This window comes from Hippichthys cyanospilos, chromosome 1 (assembly GCF_059441005.1).
Source record: "Hippichthys cyanospilos isolate Australia breed blue-spotted pipefish chromosome 1, RoL_Hcya_1.0, whole genome shotgun sequence".
Lineage (NCBI taxonomy): Eukaryota > Metazoa > Chordata > Actinopteri > Syngnathiformes > Syngnathidae > Hippichthys > Hippichthys cyanospilos.
This window is the reverse complement of record NC_142369.1, coordinates 35,569,906-35,587,885: the sequence shown is the minus strand read 5'-3', so window position 1 is coordinate 35,587,885 and position 17,980 is coordinate 35,569,906. Positions and strand designations below refer to the sequence as shown.

At 42.2% G+C, this 17,980-nt stretch overlaps 1 protein-coding gene across 2 annotated transcripts in view; it reads left to right on the top strand.

Annotated features, from left to right (window-relative positions):
- The window catches only part of stxbp1b (syntaxin binding protein 1b), a 64,427-nt gene that overhangs the window by 27,038 nt on the left and 19,409 nt on the right, over positions 1 to 17,980 (top strand). For both annotated transcript variants that reach the window (XM_088428440.1, XM_088428363.1), the window contains exons 7-13: positions 1,905 to 2,053; positions 4,505 to 4,589; positions 5,078 to 5,208; positions 5,601 to 5,708; positions 5,825 to 5,885; positions 17,048 to 17,113; positions 17,307 to 17,387. In XM_088428440.1, the coding sequence (XP_088284566.1) occupies positions 1,905 to 2,053; positions 4,505 to 4,589; positions 5,078 to 5,208; positions 5,601 to 5,708; positions 5,825 to 5,885; positions 17,048 to 17,113; positions 17,307 to 17,387 (681 nt within the window). The remainder of the gene's footprint in view (positions 1 to 1,904; positions 2,054 to 4,504; positions 4,590 to 5,077; positions 5,209 to 5,600; positions 5,709 to 5,824; positions 5,886 to 17,047; positions 17,114 to 17,306; positions 17,388 to 17,980) is intronic.

Below are 17,980 nucleotides of genomic sequence, written 5' to 3'. Positions count from 1 at the left end.
CTCGACCATAATCCGTTCCGAGGTGGTGGTCGAGCACCGATTTGGTCGAACACCGAAACCAATTTTCCCATAAGAAATAATGGAAACTATTTTTATCCGTTTTTACCATTAAGAAAAATACCTAAAATATTATAAGAACATGTATCTAAACAACAATGAGGACGTAAATGTGCACAAGCGGTACGTGATAAAGATATATAAAGCATTATTAAGCATTTTGTATAATTTACTTACGTTTTGGAGAGTGGCTGATGGCATACGGGAATGGATGCGGCGAGGACGGGAGGGAGGGTTAATCCTTGGAAGGGGAATCCCCTTTCATGATGACGCTAGGTAACGCGCCTTCAGGGGTTTTCTCCCTTCTCTCTCTCTTCTGTGGAGGTAAATCTGGCTGGGCAGTAGCCTTCCTCTTTTCTTTAAGAAGGAACCTGTCCATTGTAAGTTGCTTCTGCCTTTTTTGTTTGTCTCTTCCGTTCGATAGTGGTCCTCACTGTTTTTCTCTTTGCCTTCCCCTTATCACTATCTCTCTTAGGACCCATCATTAAGGGCTAGCGCAACACAAAAAAGTTGAAAATTGGGAAGAAATACGTACTCAAACAAACTGCGTAAGTCTTACTCCGTTGGCGGTCTGAGTTGAACTGGCGCTTGAACTGGCCGAAAAGAGCCGAGGAGCGCGTTCGGGTCGGCTCGGCTAGGCTCGGCTAGTCGAGCACGGCTAGGCTCGGCTAGTCGAGCACCGAAAATCTGATCGAGGTCCGATGCATTACCTACTTGATTTTTTTGGTCGAGCACCGATTTTGCCGAGTATAGAGGCGTTCGAGGACCGAGGTACCACTGTATTTATTTTCTTAAACTAGAACTTTTCTCAAATGAGAACATATCACTGGTGATTTCCTTCTCTATAATCCATAATAGAAGAAGCCTCTCCATTTTGTTTGTTGACCGAGGTCCGTCCCCTGCCAAGGAAAGTCTTGCCCTTAGAAGATTGCTGAGCGGTTACGGCCATACTCACGAGCAAGGTTTACTATGCATGCGCCTCCTTCGTATTTTTTTATTATCTCCTGCTTCGTTGCTATTGTCATCATCCTCTTACTTCTTCCTTTACCGCCACTAGCAATTTTAGAAGCCATGTCTAACAGATAAAGTTTGCAAAGTCTTCACAACATTCCTTTCTTCCGTTTTTCACTCATTTTCTCTCCTTCCTTCCATCCCGACCAGCTGTGCCATCAAGCTAGATGAAGGCGTTCGGCCAATAGCAATCGGCATTTCTGTGATTGACGTGACGCCGGCCAATAGCATATCCGCATCTCCGTGACTGAGACCAGGACTGTGACCTTAATCGACCAATAGCATATCAGCATCTCCTTGACTGACACCGTGACTGAGACAGTGACTGTGACATTGTAAGAGCAATCGCATATCAGCGTTACCGTGACATAAGTGAACAGTCGATTGTGTTGATGCAGCAAAGCGAAAAAAATAAAGCGGACACATTGACTGCCATGTTGGGGCATGTTGGATTGTTCATAAGACGAAAGGTTTGTGCGTAAGAGGGGGACAAAAAACGCTGCGGTCCACGTTCGTAAAATGAAAAGTTCGTAAAAGAGGGAGTTTGTAAACCGGGGGCCCACTGTATTTGATTATTTGCTCATTTGCTTATTATATTTGCTCATTTGCTGATAGATGGAAAAAGAAATCTGTGATATATTGGGATTATATAGTTGATTGATAATTGATGAGCTCCGACAATGTCCCATCCTTATAACTAAGTAATAACCAAAAATTATTCATAGAACCCCACAAAATATGATTGGGGATGTGGAGATTTTAGTAATTATTCGTATACAGGCGCTATTCAGCAGATAGGGGTGGTGGTATAAATCACATGTCTCCCTTTGGTGCAGGTCTTCAGCCTGGATAAAGTCGATGCATTTCAAGACTTCTACAGCCCCTACAAAGCTGATGTGAAGAACACCATGCTTGAGGGTTGCGCTGAACAGATTGCAACTTTATGCGCGGCTCTCAAAGAGTATCCTGGAATCCGATACAGAGGGTAAGATCAACAATTCATTCAGCCATTGGGCATTTCTGTTTTTCTTTTTTTTTTAACCAACACTTGTATAGATTCTGACAACCATATAAACAAGATTGCAAAATGGAATCTCTTCATTGTGATCTGTGTAGCAGTCACTACATAAAAGGTGCATTATTGAATGACTTTGTCATATAAAGTGTAATGCTGGGTATACACCGAACGTGATCGCAGCGAAAAAATTGACAGTTATGTATAGAGGGTTTTCACTGACGTCACATTGTGGGGGGTAACCTGGATGCGCCGCCATTATGCAGGCACTCGACAAGCCGAGTGCAATGCCTTCTTGTGTATCTGGGACGGATTCAACAAAATTATCAATGTCGAGAGAAAAAAAAAACCTTTGCAAAGCCTGTCGCGGATGCTAAGGCATACATTGAAGGACTCAGAACTCAATGTGAAAAAATTACAGTTTATCGGCGGTGTCGATCTATATGAGTTGGCTGACTTATCCTGGATAAACGACGATTCGGTATTCTTTCCACAATTACATATCTTGATATAGTCAACTACTTATTTTCACCGAGCCCATACATAGCCGAAGATCTTAAATCCTACAAAAGTTTGGAGGCTTACAAGCAGATGGCGTGTGGGAGACGCAACATTTTCAGAAGAATCAGAACTACATAACTCATTTATGCAACATGTGATAGCTTGATAATAATAATTATGCCAACGTCAGGTTTATTTATGTCATACCAAAGTCCCAAACATTAAAATAGGCAAACAGTCAGAAAAACACCACAAGCAATAATTGTTTTTACAAGTTACTATTAAAACATCATCATTGCATTACAAACTTTGTTATTAGTTGCTTGCAATCAATATTTTCTTAACTAAAACAAAATTACTGGAACAAATTAGGATGTTGTGTGTGCAGGCGTATCCTTTGCTCCGATAATTTCTGGAATTCCTCTCCTTGATTTTTGATCAATTTTGGAAGCCTGTGACGTTTGATTGTGACGTTGAAACTTTTTTTTTTGGCAGACGAGTTTTGTCACAAAGTAAGGGACACGCAGTGTAAAAAAGAATAAAGTTGCTGCAGGAGAAATTATTGGCTCTGCTACATCCCAGAAAAGTGAAAGTTCTCAGCAATGCTCTTCTTTCCGGATCTACTGTAAAGTGCACAGCAAGCTCGCTCCACTCCCCTCCCCTCTCCTCGCGCGACAAAAAAAAGTGGACAAAAAGTACAACAGCGACAGAAAGCCCAGCGAATGAGCGTAGCGACTTGAATTTGGTCATGCGTTCGGTCTGCACGTAGCATAAGACCTGTATGAACCTTGCCACATACCAGACTATTTCTGTCAGTATACATCTGCCAGGACACCACCAGGAGACAATTCAGTTTTGCATTCTTGACTGTCTGAATATACCCCTGATCATGGGCCTTGCCTAGCTGCACCACCACAACCCCCACATTAGGAGTCATTTCGGGCTTGGGACCCGATTGTCATCGTTCTGCCTCAAAGTGGCATGTGTTCCAGAACCATGCCTGGCACTGCCAGCCCATTCTTTCAGGAGTCCCGCTTGAGTACAATGACCTCCATCTGGTTCCAATAAAGCTCGAGCCACACCCCTGCCTCTGCATTGGCCAAATGACTACACCATTGATCGGTTACCTGGTACGACAACAACGGTCGCCTTTATTTATTGTTTTTGTCCAGAATTTCAGGCCGTGGAGAAATATATCAATGACTCTTTTGACAGCAAGCATCCATCCTCTCCTGTTGGGTCCAGGATTCTTTTTTGTGGAAAAAAAAAGATCAGACCTTTCAACCAAATACTGATTACAGGACAATACAAAAGGACATAACCATCAACAACTGATACCGGCTTTTACTGATAACATGGGTTTTCAATTCTTGGGGGTGCCTCGTTATTCACAAAGCTGGACCTTAGCAATGCATATCATTTCGTGAGAATCAGGAAAGGACATAAACGGAAGATGGCATTAACATTCTGTTAGGACACTACGAGTATCTGGTCATGCCTTTCGGCCTTACCAACTCATAGCACTTTTCTACGTAAGGCTTTCAAAGCGCTTTTATTTCGACTACTCGTTTCGCAACTGGTGATGAAGCATCAAAAGCAACTGGGGTTTCAGTGTCTTGCTCAAGCACACTTTGATATGGTCAAAAGGTGAGGGGATTGAATGCACAGCTGCTTGGTTGGGAAACCACTACTATACCACTACTATACCACTGACCCATGCTGCCCCAGTTAACCTGTCTTCCACATATATTATATTTAGCTTTTATTTTATATAGTTTTAGTGACAAATACTATTTAACAGCTGAACAGTGATTAAAATCAAGCTCTCCAAAAAGTGTACTGTAATTATTTATTAATATATTTATTAATATATAAATATATATATATAAACGTTTTATTTATTTATTTTTTGTTATCCAGAGACTACAAAGACTGTGCTGTTCTGGCCCAAATACTACAGGACAAGCTGGATGGCTACAAGGCTGATGACCCTAGCATGGGGGAGGTGGGCAATGTAGATTAACCAAAAATAAAAACGGCATTGATGAAAAATATTATGCTGCAGTGTGAAGCAACAATAAAATCAATATATAAAGAAATGTCAAAATACCCACATAGAAGAAGGAACACCAAATTAAGTTGATAACATTTTTGTTGGTGTGCTACAATGTGACACTGTACATTGCCTCATCGAGTGAATGCTTAGACAAGCCCAACCTGTTATGAGGCTCTGACAGACCAATCTGTTGTTAATCCTAAATCTTCCTACACTAGTTAAAAAATGTTGTGGCATTTACCAATGTCTTTCTGTGTAGCAGTTGTTCTGAGAACACATCTTACCTATAATACAGTACATAGTACACTAATGGCCTTTTGAAGTGCAGGGGTGGGTTCTGCAAAATTATTGGTTCTGACATTGTTTTAAAATGATTTTACACTGCTAATGAACCAAAATCCCTTTACAATGTTTGTTTCTGTGCTGGATTTCTCCAGGGACCAGATAAGTGTCGTAGTCAACTCATTATCCTGGACCGAGGATTTGATCCCGTGTCACCTCTTCTACATGAGCTCACTCTTCAGGCAATGGCTTATGACCTGCTAGGGATTGAGAATGATGTCTACAGGTACATAGCAGCACACATGCATGATGGCATGCATACACGTAGACCAGCATACAGCAAATAATAAGTGAGACAGCAGTAGAGCAACTGGATGGTGTCAGGTGTGCAGGAATTTACACGTAGTGGTTAAAGGAAGAAGGCAGACATCATGATGATTGCCTCCTGGGTGAAGGCTGTTTGGGATGCCGTAGGGACAAACATTGTCACCACGGAATTCAAGAAATGCTGAGAGCTCCAATCAAGAAATTCTTGTGTACATATTCACAAGAATATGTGACTGAATAAACTTCAGTTCAGTTTATTCTGTTTTTGCTACTTTATGCAAAACGGTATTCCTTATACAAATTGTGTTTGTTTCTCACTCAGCTATACTATTTCTATTTAATTTGTGCCAGGTTTGAGACCAGTGGAATGGGAGAGACTAGGACAAAAGATGTATTATTGGATGAAGATGATGACCTGTGGTTGACTTTGAGACATAAACACATTGCAGAAGTTTCAACGTAAGTGGAAGTGTTGCATACACCCACTACAAAACACAACACACAACAGGGGAAACACATTTTTAATTTTCATATCTTCTCATATGATTTATGATGTCTTTGTCTTCTTTGTATAGGTCTGTGACTCGCTCCCTGAAAGAATTTTCTGCCAGCAAAAAAATGAACACAGGAGAAAAGGTACATTGACAATTTTTTCTTTTCATTAGGCTGCCATGCAGTATTTTTTATATTTTTTTTCACACGGAGATGAAAGAATAATGAAAAATTATGTATTGGTAAGCAATGCGGCTGGAGGAGTTTCAAAGACATTTTTGTGTGCTTGTAATAGAAATCATAGATTTTATAATTGTGTAAAAAATGAAGTAAAAAGTCACTGATTGAAACGTTGTCTTAAGTTTTAAATAAGGGATGGGATGTTTTTCCTCTAATTGAATGCTTCTCTGAGTATTCTCAGGCAATAGTTTCCCCTAGTTCATAAGTATGTTGGCTCAACTGTGCGTTTGAGGGCCTTGACTGGCCACCTATATCGTAGGTGTCGGACTCCAGCCCTCCAGGGCCAGTATCCAGCATGTTTTCAATTTTTCTCTCCCCAACACACCTGATTCAAATGATTAGCTTATTAGCAAGGTCGGCAGGAGCTTGAAAATGATCCGAATCATTTGAATCAGGTGTGGTTGAGTGATAAAGTTGGAAAACATGCAGGATGGCGGCCCTTGAGGACTGGAGTGTTACACCCCCCACCCCCAGGGGGAGCCCATATCTGATTTTGGTATTGGATATACAGTAATCTCTCATTTTTCACGGTTAATTGGAACCCAGAATTCCCCCGCGATAAGTGGATGTGACCCACACACACACGCACACAAAAAAAAAAAATAAAAAAAATAAAAAAAAATATATATATATATATATATGTATATATATATATATATATATATATATATATATATATATATATATATATATATATACACACCACGGAGTTTTTTGTCCCCCACTTACGTGCATACCTTTCGTGTTACGAACAATCTGACATGCCAGCCATTGTATTAGTTCAGATATTTTCGCTCTGCTGCGTCAAGCTACGAGCGTAGCCGCTGAATGGATTAAGTTCGTAACACGGGGGCCCACTGTATGTATATATATATATATATATATATATATATATATATATATATATATATTTTTTTTTTTTTTTTTTTTTTTTTTTACACAATATGTATGTATTTTTTAAGTTTTGTAAATGTGAAAAGTTCTATGCATATTATTTAGGACAAATATTACTGTAGTACTGTACACATATCTACTTAAATCTTAAATGATTAAACCTTATACACTAACTGAACAGTAGCTACCACTTCCCATCTTTTGAACTCTCGTGAGCAGCTGCCCAGACATCAAATTAAAGTGAAGCCTCTTATATCATCACAATACACTTGAAATTTCAATTCATTACAAAAGAAATCAAGGTAAAAGTCAGATTTCCAAAGCTGTGCATTTCTCTGTTGCAGGTGTGTGCGTTTGCTATCGGCACAAGTACGAGTCACGTGATCGGCTCCCAGAGACCAAGCTGTCAATCAATTTGCTTACTAGCACGTTCGTAACGTGTGCATGCGTGCTGAGCTGAGCGCACACAGGCGGTTATAGGAGAGACTAAAGCAAGCTTTTGGATCCTCTTGCCTTTTGTAATAAATTGGAATTTAAAGTGCAAACTTAATCATGTTCTGTAAGCTTCTTGTTACTCGCTTTAGTTAGACGTCCGAGGAAGTGCTAAACGTATAGGCACGTGACTAGACACGGAAGACAAACGAGAGGGCATACCAGTACATTTACGGTATAAGGTTTAATCATTCAAGATTCAAGTAAATATGTGTACTGCAGGAGTAGTTAGAATTTGTTGGGTTTGAAGTGGGCTCGATACCCCACAAGTGACTCAAGGAGAGGTGTAAATAACAACACAGGAGTCAGAGATAAGTTTTACCACTGCAGTGGGGAGAGCTCGAAAGAGAGCGTGACCATGTCAGCCTCGTTGCAAAGTCTCTCTTCTCTCTCTCTCTCTCCGAGCTTTCGGACTGCAGTCTTTTTATTAAAAAACTGTTACTGAGGTGTGGGGGTCTCACATTCCAACCGTCACACAACATGAGCATTGTGCACCATGGCAGAACTTGCAGATAACTTGCGATTCAGGCCTTGACCTTGACATTGTTTTTAACACACACACACATATGAGATAAGGAGGCGCTGTAGTGTCTGAAAAAGTAATAGTTAGAGTACATGAAGCAAAGCTGTTTTACTAATGAATCAGCCGGAAAAGTAGCAATTAAAATACATAAAGCAAAGTTGTTGCACTATTAAATCAGCCAGTTTATTTCCCCCCTGTTGTGAGTTTAAAACAATGTGAAAACATCAAATTGTTGACTTCCGTCAGGCTTTATCAACAATCATCATGAACACATTACAACAGGGTCGGGGAGCCAGAACCGGGCGAAAACCTTCTTAATAAGGAAAAATTCCCCCTTTACCCCTCGCTTGAGGCGGTAGCCTTGTGGCCTGGACATCCCCTGGGGTGGTGAGAGTCTTAAAAGAGTTCATTGCAGTTGAAGGCTGAAAGAGTGTGGGACAGAGGTTACTAGCACATGTCCTCACCGGTGGTACCTGGGTCCTCAGCACCCGGTACTTTCAAAAGCTGTCCTTGTCCGATTGGAGAGAGTTTGTGGAGCCCACACTAGATCGTCATGGTTACACTTGCTTGTCGGAAGCTGGGGTGACAGGAACACGCTGGCAATGTGACTGGTGGATCCACGTGTCTCCTTCAGCGACTTTTACGGCCGTTGGGGTGGTCAGTTGGATTCTGAACGGTCCGTCCCACTTTGGGCTGGACCAGCACTTTCGTTTGATGACTTTGATCAAGACCAGGTCACCGGGCTTCAACAGTTCCTGTGGGGAGGATAGAGGGATACTCGGCAGATCATTTGAATTTACAACATGTTTTTCTTTAAACAATTTGCATAGCCATTCTGTCATTGGGTCGAGTGTGTCTTCCTTATCTTGCACTGATTGTCCTTCCCACAGCGGAAGATGGAATGGTCTGCCATAGACTGCCTCGAACGGTGTTACACCTGTTGCAGTGGGTGTAATTCTCATGTACATCTTCACCAGGTGTAGACACTCTGGCCACGGTTTCCCTGTCTCTTCCATGGTTTTTCTCAGTCTTAATTTTACAGTGCCATTGGTCCTCTCAACCAGTCCTGCACTTTGTGGATGGTATGCACAATGGTGTTTTACATCTATGCCTAAATGCTCTGACATTCTATCAATGACCTGATTTACGAAATGAGTGCCATTGTCACTCCAAATAACTCTTGGAATACCATGATCAGGAATGATATTTTTGCAAATAGCTTTTGCCACCGTCAGCGCATCTGGTTGTTTGGTTGGGAATATTTCAACCCATTTTGAAAGCGAGTCTACAATTATCAAACAATATTTGTAAGGGCCGCTTCTGTTTAATTCAATGAAATCAATGTGGAGGATCTCGAAGGGATATGTCCCTTGGGGATGTTTGCCCCTTTGCAGGCCTGGTGTTACCCTGCGAATTGTGTTTGCAACAAATCAAACGGCTACTACCAAAAATTTTTAAGTAGGTAATTAAGCCCTTTGTGGGGTGGAATGATTGTTTTATTATCGCTACCATCCCCCCTGTTGAGACATGGCTCTGCCCATGGCTCAATTTGGCAACTGCTTGAAAAAGGCTCAGGGGAAGGCAGGGCTTGCCATCGACATTGTAGAGACCCTGGCCATCTTGTACAGCTCCGTCGTTAGTCCATTGTTGTTTCTCTGTTGGTGGTGCGTGGTGTTGCATGTCGGCCAGGACCTGGAGCAGGATGAGATGTTGATCTTGTTGCCCTTCATTGTTGGGGTCATCATGGGCGACCAGGGTAGTCGAGGTAGCGAGTGCAGCAGTTTTAGCAGCAATGTCAGCCCTGGCGTTGCCTTGGGACACAGGGTCATCGTTGTTCGTGTGTGCCTTGCATTTACACACAGCGACGGCGCTTGGCCACATGATGGCTTCAAGTAGGTCTTTCAGCAGTTCTGCATGTCGAACGGGTTTGCTGCTAGAAGTTTGCATTCCTCGTCTTGCCCATTGAGCAGCGAAGACGTGGAGAGTGGAATAGGCGTATTGGCTATCTGTCCAGATGGTGACTGGTTTGCTTTTGTACAGCTTGCAAGCTTCCGTTAGGGCGACCATCTCTGCTGCTTGGTCTGACCAGTTCCCAGGCAGCTTCTCAGACGCAAGTGTCTTTTCTAGTGTAACGACTGTATATCAGGTGTTATTTTTCCTGTCAGGTGTCTTTGAGGATGAGTCATCAACAAATACAATGTCTCCTTCAGAAAGTGGAACGTCGATCAGGTCTGGGCGTGGCTTACAGCATTTCTCAGTTCTGTCTTCACATCGATGAGGATCTCCATCTACCGGTGTTGGTAGCAGTGTGGCTGGGTTGAGTGTGTTGCAGCGGACGACAGTCAGGTGGAGTTGGGATAACAGTGTGGCTGTTATACCTAAGTGCCTCGCTGGAGAAAGGAATGACATCTTTGTTTGTGTCAACAAGATGTCGACTGCATGGCTGACCTTCAACGTGAGCGAGTGGAACAAGACTATTTCTGCTGGCGCTTGGACTGCCATGGCGGCTGCACACACAGCTTGGACACATGCTGGCAGTGCTGATGCCACTGGGTCTAGTTTTTTGGAGTAAAAGCCGATGGGTCAGATTTTCTGTCCATGTTCTTGAGCTAACACTGATGTCATGAATCCTTCTTTGCAATCAGCCATTTGGATGAACGTTTTTCTGTAATCAGGAAGGGCAATCACTCCTGAATTCACAATTTGGTCCTTGACATCTACGAATGCCTTGTCTGCTTCTTCTGTCCAAGTGATGGTCGCCTTCAGTTCCATTTCCTGGGCATAAATTAAGTCTTGGAGCGGTTGAGTCAGCTGGGCATAATTTGGAATCCAGCATCTGGAGTAATTGGTCAGACCAAGGAAAGCCATCATCTGCCTTTTGGTATATGGCTTTGGTGCTTCCTGGATCGCCATCTTTCTGTTTGATGTCAATCTCTTTCCACTTCCGGAAATCTCGTGGCCTAGGAAAACGACTTCCCTTTGGCAGTACTGGAGTTTTGGTAGTGAGGCTATGTTTCCTGTGTCAGCCAAGTGTTTGAACAATCGGATCGCCTGTTCTTGGTTTTCTTTTTCTGTCGGGCTTGCGATGAGAATGTCGTCCACATAAATGAGGATTTGTGTGGTTTGTGGATAATGGTGGAGATTGACACAGCGTGTGATTTCAGCTGAAAAGATGGTCGGGCTGTCTCAAAATCCTTGCGGCAATCTGGTGTAGGTGTATTTGACTCCATTAAAGGTAAATCCGAACCAGCCTCTTGCTGTTGGGTGTAATAGAACAGAGAAAAATGCATTGCTCAAGTCTATGACTGTAAACACTTTCTGTTCTGGCCTCAACTCATTTAGCAAAGTGTGTGGGTCGGATACGCAAGGAGCTCTGGACTTGACAGCCGCATTGACTTGCCTCAGGTCTTGGATCAGTCTCCATGTTGTGGAGTCTGCCTTTTTAACTGGGAAGATTGGTGTGTTGCACTCCGCTGAGTCATCTTCGATCAGAATACCGGCTTTCACCATTCCTTCAATGACCGGTTTGATTCCTTCCCTAGCATCTGGTTTCAATAGGTATTGCCTTACTCTTGGGCGATATGTCGAGTTTGCTTCAATTTGCACTGGGGTCGCTGTGGTCATGAGACCCACATCTGTTTTGGAAGTTGCCCATAATTTCACTGGAACTTCAGGAAAGTCTTGCATTGTGTAGAAGATTCCAGCAGGTTTTTTATGTCATGCAAGATGTTCAGCGGGCGTCACTGTGGTTACCGAATGGAGTTCTTTGTCTCGGACCTCTCCATAGGACCCAACTTCAACCATGTAAAATCCCTTCCCAGTGGGCTTCCATTGGATGCGTCCTGGGAATTGGATGTTGGTGGCCAGTATGTTCATCTCTTCCCAGTACATGTCTTGTGTTCTAAAAAGGGATATGTGGTATTTTGATCGCAGGAATACTTCCTCCACTTGTCGTGATACGTTAACCACTGCAAAAGCTTGGCCTTTTTCAGTCGTGATCACATATCTAAGTGTGATTCTCTGCGGTCCTAGACGGAAGAACTTCTTGACCCAGTCAGGTGACGCTGGTCCGTGTGTGTCGAACTTCAGGGTGACGTGGAGAGGCCATTGTTTCTGGGGGATGCCACGGTCCTTTGTGAACATAATTTCTGCTAAATTGAACAGTTCATGGATCACTGATTGTGGACCGGACGCAATCAAGTCCAGGGAGTAGAAGATGCTTGGTTCTCCCTGTCCCTGGATGACACAAATGTCCATGAGGTCTTCTAATTTGGCTGGTTTCAAATCTTCATCTGTGACTATCAAGCTGAGTCTCAAAAGATGTTAGCAGGTATCTTCCTAGGAGGTTGACTGGGCAGGCACTACTCATGATGACAGGTACTTTGATCTGTGACCCGTCTTCATCTTCTATATGTATCGGATGGGACCATGGTTGCTTTTGAGGTCTTCCACTTGCCCCTATTATGAAAATAAATTTCTTGCTTCGTGTCACGCCTCTAACTGGCTGGGCCAGCACTGTTTTGTCGGCCCCTGAATCACACAAAAACTTCACTGTTATTTTCTCTGGGCCCAATGTTAAATATCTATAAGGCTTTGTAGAATCATGTTGGCTTGGGAAGTCCAGGGCTGACAAGTCAAGAACTTCACAGGCAGTCTTCATCTTCGTCATCTTCATCTTGGTCATCCTTTTCTGAAGATGAATCTTCCTTGACTTCGCTTGTGTGGACTTCCTCCTGGCGTCATTGTCTGTAATTTGGATTTTGTGGTGGGTCCCTTGGCTGGCCTGGTCCCTATTGAGGCGGTCTCCTAGGTTCAGGGCAATCTTGTGCGAAGTGGCCAAACCTCTCACAATTGTAACAGATGTCATCAGATGTTGGTCTTCTTGCTGGATAAACGGGGTTTCTTCCTCTCCAGCCTCTGCCTCATCCTCTTCCTCTCCATTGACCTCTCTCCTGGAAGTAGGTGTCGGCTGTAGTTGCGTTCAAGGTGGCTGAAACCATTGCTTCAGTGATGGCATGAATGCTTGCTGCAGTTTTGGTTGCTTTCTTCCTTTGTTGAATTTCTTCAGCATGGACAGCCCAATCCATGAGCTCTGTGGTCCTTAGGGCTCGGTGGGTGACACAGTGTTTTTGGATGAACCCACTGATCTGAGGTTGGAAGCCGTCCATCAGGCACTGTTTTAATTGACTTTGGTATGGGCCATTATCATTCTGGTCTTCTTGAAGTCCACTGACTCATCTGGTTTTTGCCTGCATTGCCTGATTTTACTGTAGTCGGGTGGTTTCTGAAAAGCTCTAACTACTCTGTCTAGAACGCCATTGGCTTGTTGGTCCAAGACCGGATCATTGTAGGGCAGGGGTGCTCCATTTCGGAGTTTTGGGTTGAAGTCCCCTTTTACTTGTCCCCACTTGTGTTTTAAAGAGAGCTTGAATGCAGTTTCAACTTCAACGCCATTTAGATGGTATGAACTTCAGAGGTCCCGGAAGTTTGTGCACCTTTTAATGGGAGTGGCTTCTGGATCTCCAAGGTCTTTGCACACATCAGCACACTCAGTTGGAGTCCATGATCTAGGCACCAATATTGTTGGTCTGTTGTCATTGTCTATGCCATATCTCGGATTTGCCACAGCATACATTGGAAATGTTTCAGCTGGTGGTGTATTCTCTCCTTTGTTCACTAGAGGGAGCTGTGCCTCCATAGTTGGTTGTTGTTGCCAATGTTGAAGGGTGGGGTAAATGCTGGCAGCAGTAGGTGGACCTCTGGAGCGGGTGTGGTTTTGTGGAGAGAGAGGCGTGAAATTTATTGTTGTGTCGGCAATCGGCTTCCCTCCTATTACTTGGTGTGGAGGTGGGGCTTTGTCCGCTGGCACCTCACTTCCTCCTTTGGTCTTCACTTGCTGTTGAGCTGTCGGTGGAACACTTCCTGCTAGTTGTCTTTGAGCCATTACAGTTGTTTCTTCATCTGGCTTGATGCCAAGGGCAGCAACCGTAGCTTCGCCAGCTCTTTGTCTTTCCGTCTTTTTTTTTTTCCTTCATATCTTCAAGTCTCCTCACACTCTGTTCCTCCCACATACTCAACACTCTCAACTGATCTTCAAATCGCTCTTTATCTTTGCTTTTTGCCTTCTCTCTTTTCTCTCTCTCTCTCTCCGAGCTTTCGGACTGCAGTCTTTTTATTAAAAAACTGTTACTGAGGTGTGGGGGTCTCACATTCCAACCGTCACACAACATGAGCATTGTGCACCGTGGCAGAACTTGCAGGTAACTTGCGATTCAGGCCTTGACCTTGACATTGTTTTTAACACACACACACACATATGAGATAAGGAGGCGCTGTGGTGTCTGAAAAAATAATAGTTAGAGTACATGAAGCAAAGCTGTTGTACTAATGAATCAGCCGGAAAAGTAGCAATTAGAATACATACAGCAAAGCTGTTGCACTATTAAATCAGCCAGTTTATCTTACAGACTTCCAAGGAGTGCCAGTGACAAGTGTATTTATCGATAACTTGCCTATCTGGCACCTCTCTCTGCAATATAATTTTTTCTCTCCTCCCAAAAAATCCACGATGGACTGAGGGCGTGATTGGCGAAGCGCGAAGTAATGAAGTATCACTGTACAGTGAACCCTCGTTTATCTCGGTAGATAGGTTCCGGCTGCGATAGCTGAAAATCCACAAAGTAGCGCCCCCACTTTTCACATAAAAAAATAGATAAACAAAACAATTTGGGGGGATTTTTTTTAAACATGAAGTCTTCATGCTATACAAATTGTTTAAAGACAAATATTACTGCAGTACACATATTTACTTAAATCTTCGAATATTAAACCTTATACACTGTACAGTAGTGAACTTGATGGGGGGAGAGAGAGAGAGAGACTGTGTAGGTTGCGCTGGAGTACCTCATCCACAAAGCAGCGAAGATCAAAGAGCAGTCAGACTCATATTGCTCAACAGCATGGCTTTTATTTTGCTTACAATTTTACAACTAAACATGGCAACTCCAAAACAATAAACCGAACCGAAGTTCTATTAATGCCCACTTTTTCTTCAACGGCGAATACTTCGAGAGAACTCGCGCCATCAACACAATGTAAACAAGCCCCTGCTCAACATCGCCGCGTAACATGCCCGCTCCAACTATAGCGCACAAAGGGCCTGCCCTGCTTACACATGCACGGATGCAATCCACCCTCATGCACATCAACCCCGCGGCAACGAGGAATTTACAACAGAACTGTTCCCCTTTTCCTTTTAAGTCCGTGCAGCTGCGGTCATATTAGCAGTGGCTCGGATGTTGAATTAAAGTCTAATTTGTACATGATTAAAGATTATTATAATGGAGAGTTTATACTTTAAATACCATTTTATTATAAACAAAATCTAGGTAAGACATTTTCAACAGTTTGGAGGCAGGAGGCAGAGACAAGAGGGGGCAAAGACGACGTTGACCAGACCGTTAGAAAACCTCTTCCCTAGATTTGTAAAGCTCTCCATTGTCATCATCTTTGATCATTTACAGATTCAATGTACGGGCCGCTACTAATATGACCGTAGCTGCGCTAGACTTCAAAAGAAAGGGCTTCACTATTTCCTTCTTCCGTCAGCAGTCACCAATCCAAATTGTTAAACCAGCTTCCATATGGACGATCGTTTTATTACGAGCCGTAACAACTCGCTTCGCTGAATTGCAAAAAGGGGATGGCAGCTGTCTTCTAATGCTCACCTCATCCTTAATGTATCGAACGGTGGATTTGTTCACTCCCAAATGGCAGGCCACGGCCACATAACTTCTCCCTTCGAGAAGTATCACCTTCTCAGCAATTATCATCATTTTTTGTTGGCGTTTAGGCTCAGTACAAGCCTTCACGGGAGCAGCACGCTTGTTAGCTATTGCAAAAGTTCCATATGAAATGAAAAAAAAATCCCTGAAGCTGTGAATCCGCAAAATGGGAAAAAATCCGTGATGTGGTGAATGGAAAAAAAAATCTGCGATGTGGCGAATCTGCGATAGTAGAATCGCAAAGTAACGAGGGTTCACTGTACAGGGTGTTCCAAAATATTTGACCCCTTTTCATCGGCCAAAATTTTGACAATTTTTATTGGAATGACCTCAAATTTTGACAGCTTGTGGAGAAACGTTTCATGTTTTTGTGTGTAACGTTTGGCAGTTCTGCCTTTTCAGGTTAAAAAATGCCGTTCACTTCAAAAGAAAAGGCATTTTGCGTGTTAGAGTATGCTCGGACTCAGTCACCAAAGACAGTGCAGGGTGCCCTCTTCACAAATTTTGCAAAGAAGGCACCAACTACAAAACAAATTAGGACTTGGTACCATAAATTTAAAGAAAAGGGCTGCTTATGCATACCTACTGTAAATCACCATCAATAGAGACAGTGGAGCAGGTTTGTGAAGCCTTCCTGCGTAGTCCTCGGAAGAGTGTTAGAAGAGCAAGTGTGAAAACCCACATTCCACAAACAACAATTTGGCGGATTCTGAGGAAACAATTGCAAATTAAACCTACAAGCTGCAGCTCGTTTGGCACAAGCTCAAATATCGATGACGTGTGCGTCATAGACGGCTCTCATATTGAACATTTCTGAAAACCTGTCATAGAATCAACAAATATTTGTACTTTGTAAATTTAAGTAAATAATAAAACTTATGACCTTCAACATAAAGTGTCTTTAGTTTCATCAAGATCCATCGAGTAGTTTCAGAGATATGGGCATTTAAAATGGGGTCAACCATTTTGGAACACCCTGTATATCCAATATCAGCCAAAAAACAGTTTTGGAACTGGCAATGCCACTTAAATACAAGGAGTCCATTCCAACCCAGTCCAGTTAATTTCAAAGCATGACAAACTCATTAACAAGAAATAAATAAATAAAAACATGTATAATTCACTCTGGAATTTGATCCATATTGGACAGTAACACTCACCTACTGTAGGTTGCAAAATTGGCATCATATCAGAAGTGAAAATATATTTCAGGAACCCCTTTCCTTGAAATGGCAATGAGTTTAAAGTATAGCCTTGTCATATTTGATAAAAGACTCCAAAGTAATACACATAGTAACCAACAAGGAGGTCAATAAAAGAATGTACAGTATATGGTATATTTAATCACTCATTATGTCACTATTGTCTTTCAGACCACAATGAAGGAACTGTCTCAGATGCTGAAGAAAATGCCTCAGTATCAAAAGGAACTAAGCAAAGTAAGAACACTACATTCTCGTCGAATTGTGTTCGAATTACCCCCTACCTCAAAGTAAGATACATGTTGCATTTTTATCCATGATTTCAACATTCAAATGTTTGTAGCTACTGTATATTTTTCCCAAACAGCAAAACCCATTTGCTTATTTAATCTTCATGAATAATTTTGAATTATCTTCTTTCCCCTCTAAGTATTCAACCCATCTTCACCTGGCTGAAGATTGCATGACCCGCTACCAGGGGACTGTTGACAAACTCTGCCGTGTGGAACAGGTAATGGAGTTTTATTTAAACATTTTAATTATGTATATCTTCAGATATGACCAGAAAAGAGCAGAAGACAATGGACATTCACCTGTTGAAGATTAATGGGCTATCACTAGACTCCAATGCCAACAGATTACATTCATGATGTTTGGTTCAGCGGGATTTTTTAGAATGTTTTTTTTTTTTTTTTTTAATTATTATTGTATTTGAGAGTGTAATGTCATAAAAAATATAAACTGTACATAAAAACATACTTTTTTAAAAATATAATTGTAGTTCTTGTGATCTCTAATTATATTACATAGGTTGCAATGTGCCTAACAAGAGGCTGACATGTTTGGCCATCAACTTTTTGCTACGGATGCCCAAAGGAAAAGAACTTTGAAAAGGCAGTGCCTCGGCGCATTTTGAATGAAGTATAATATAAAGATAATGTAAAATATAGATGTGCAAAGAATCATCATACTTCAGTGTGCTTTAAAAGACAGAATAACAGGGAGACAGTGTCATTTTTTTTTACTCTTTATTGTTTTGACATTTAAGTAACATAACTTTTTCCACAAAATAACCTGTGGACAACTGCTAGTCTTTGAATAAAA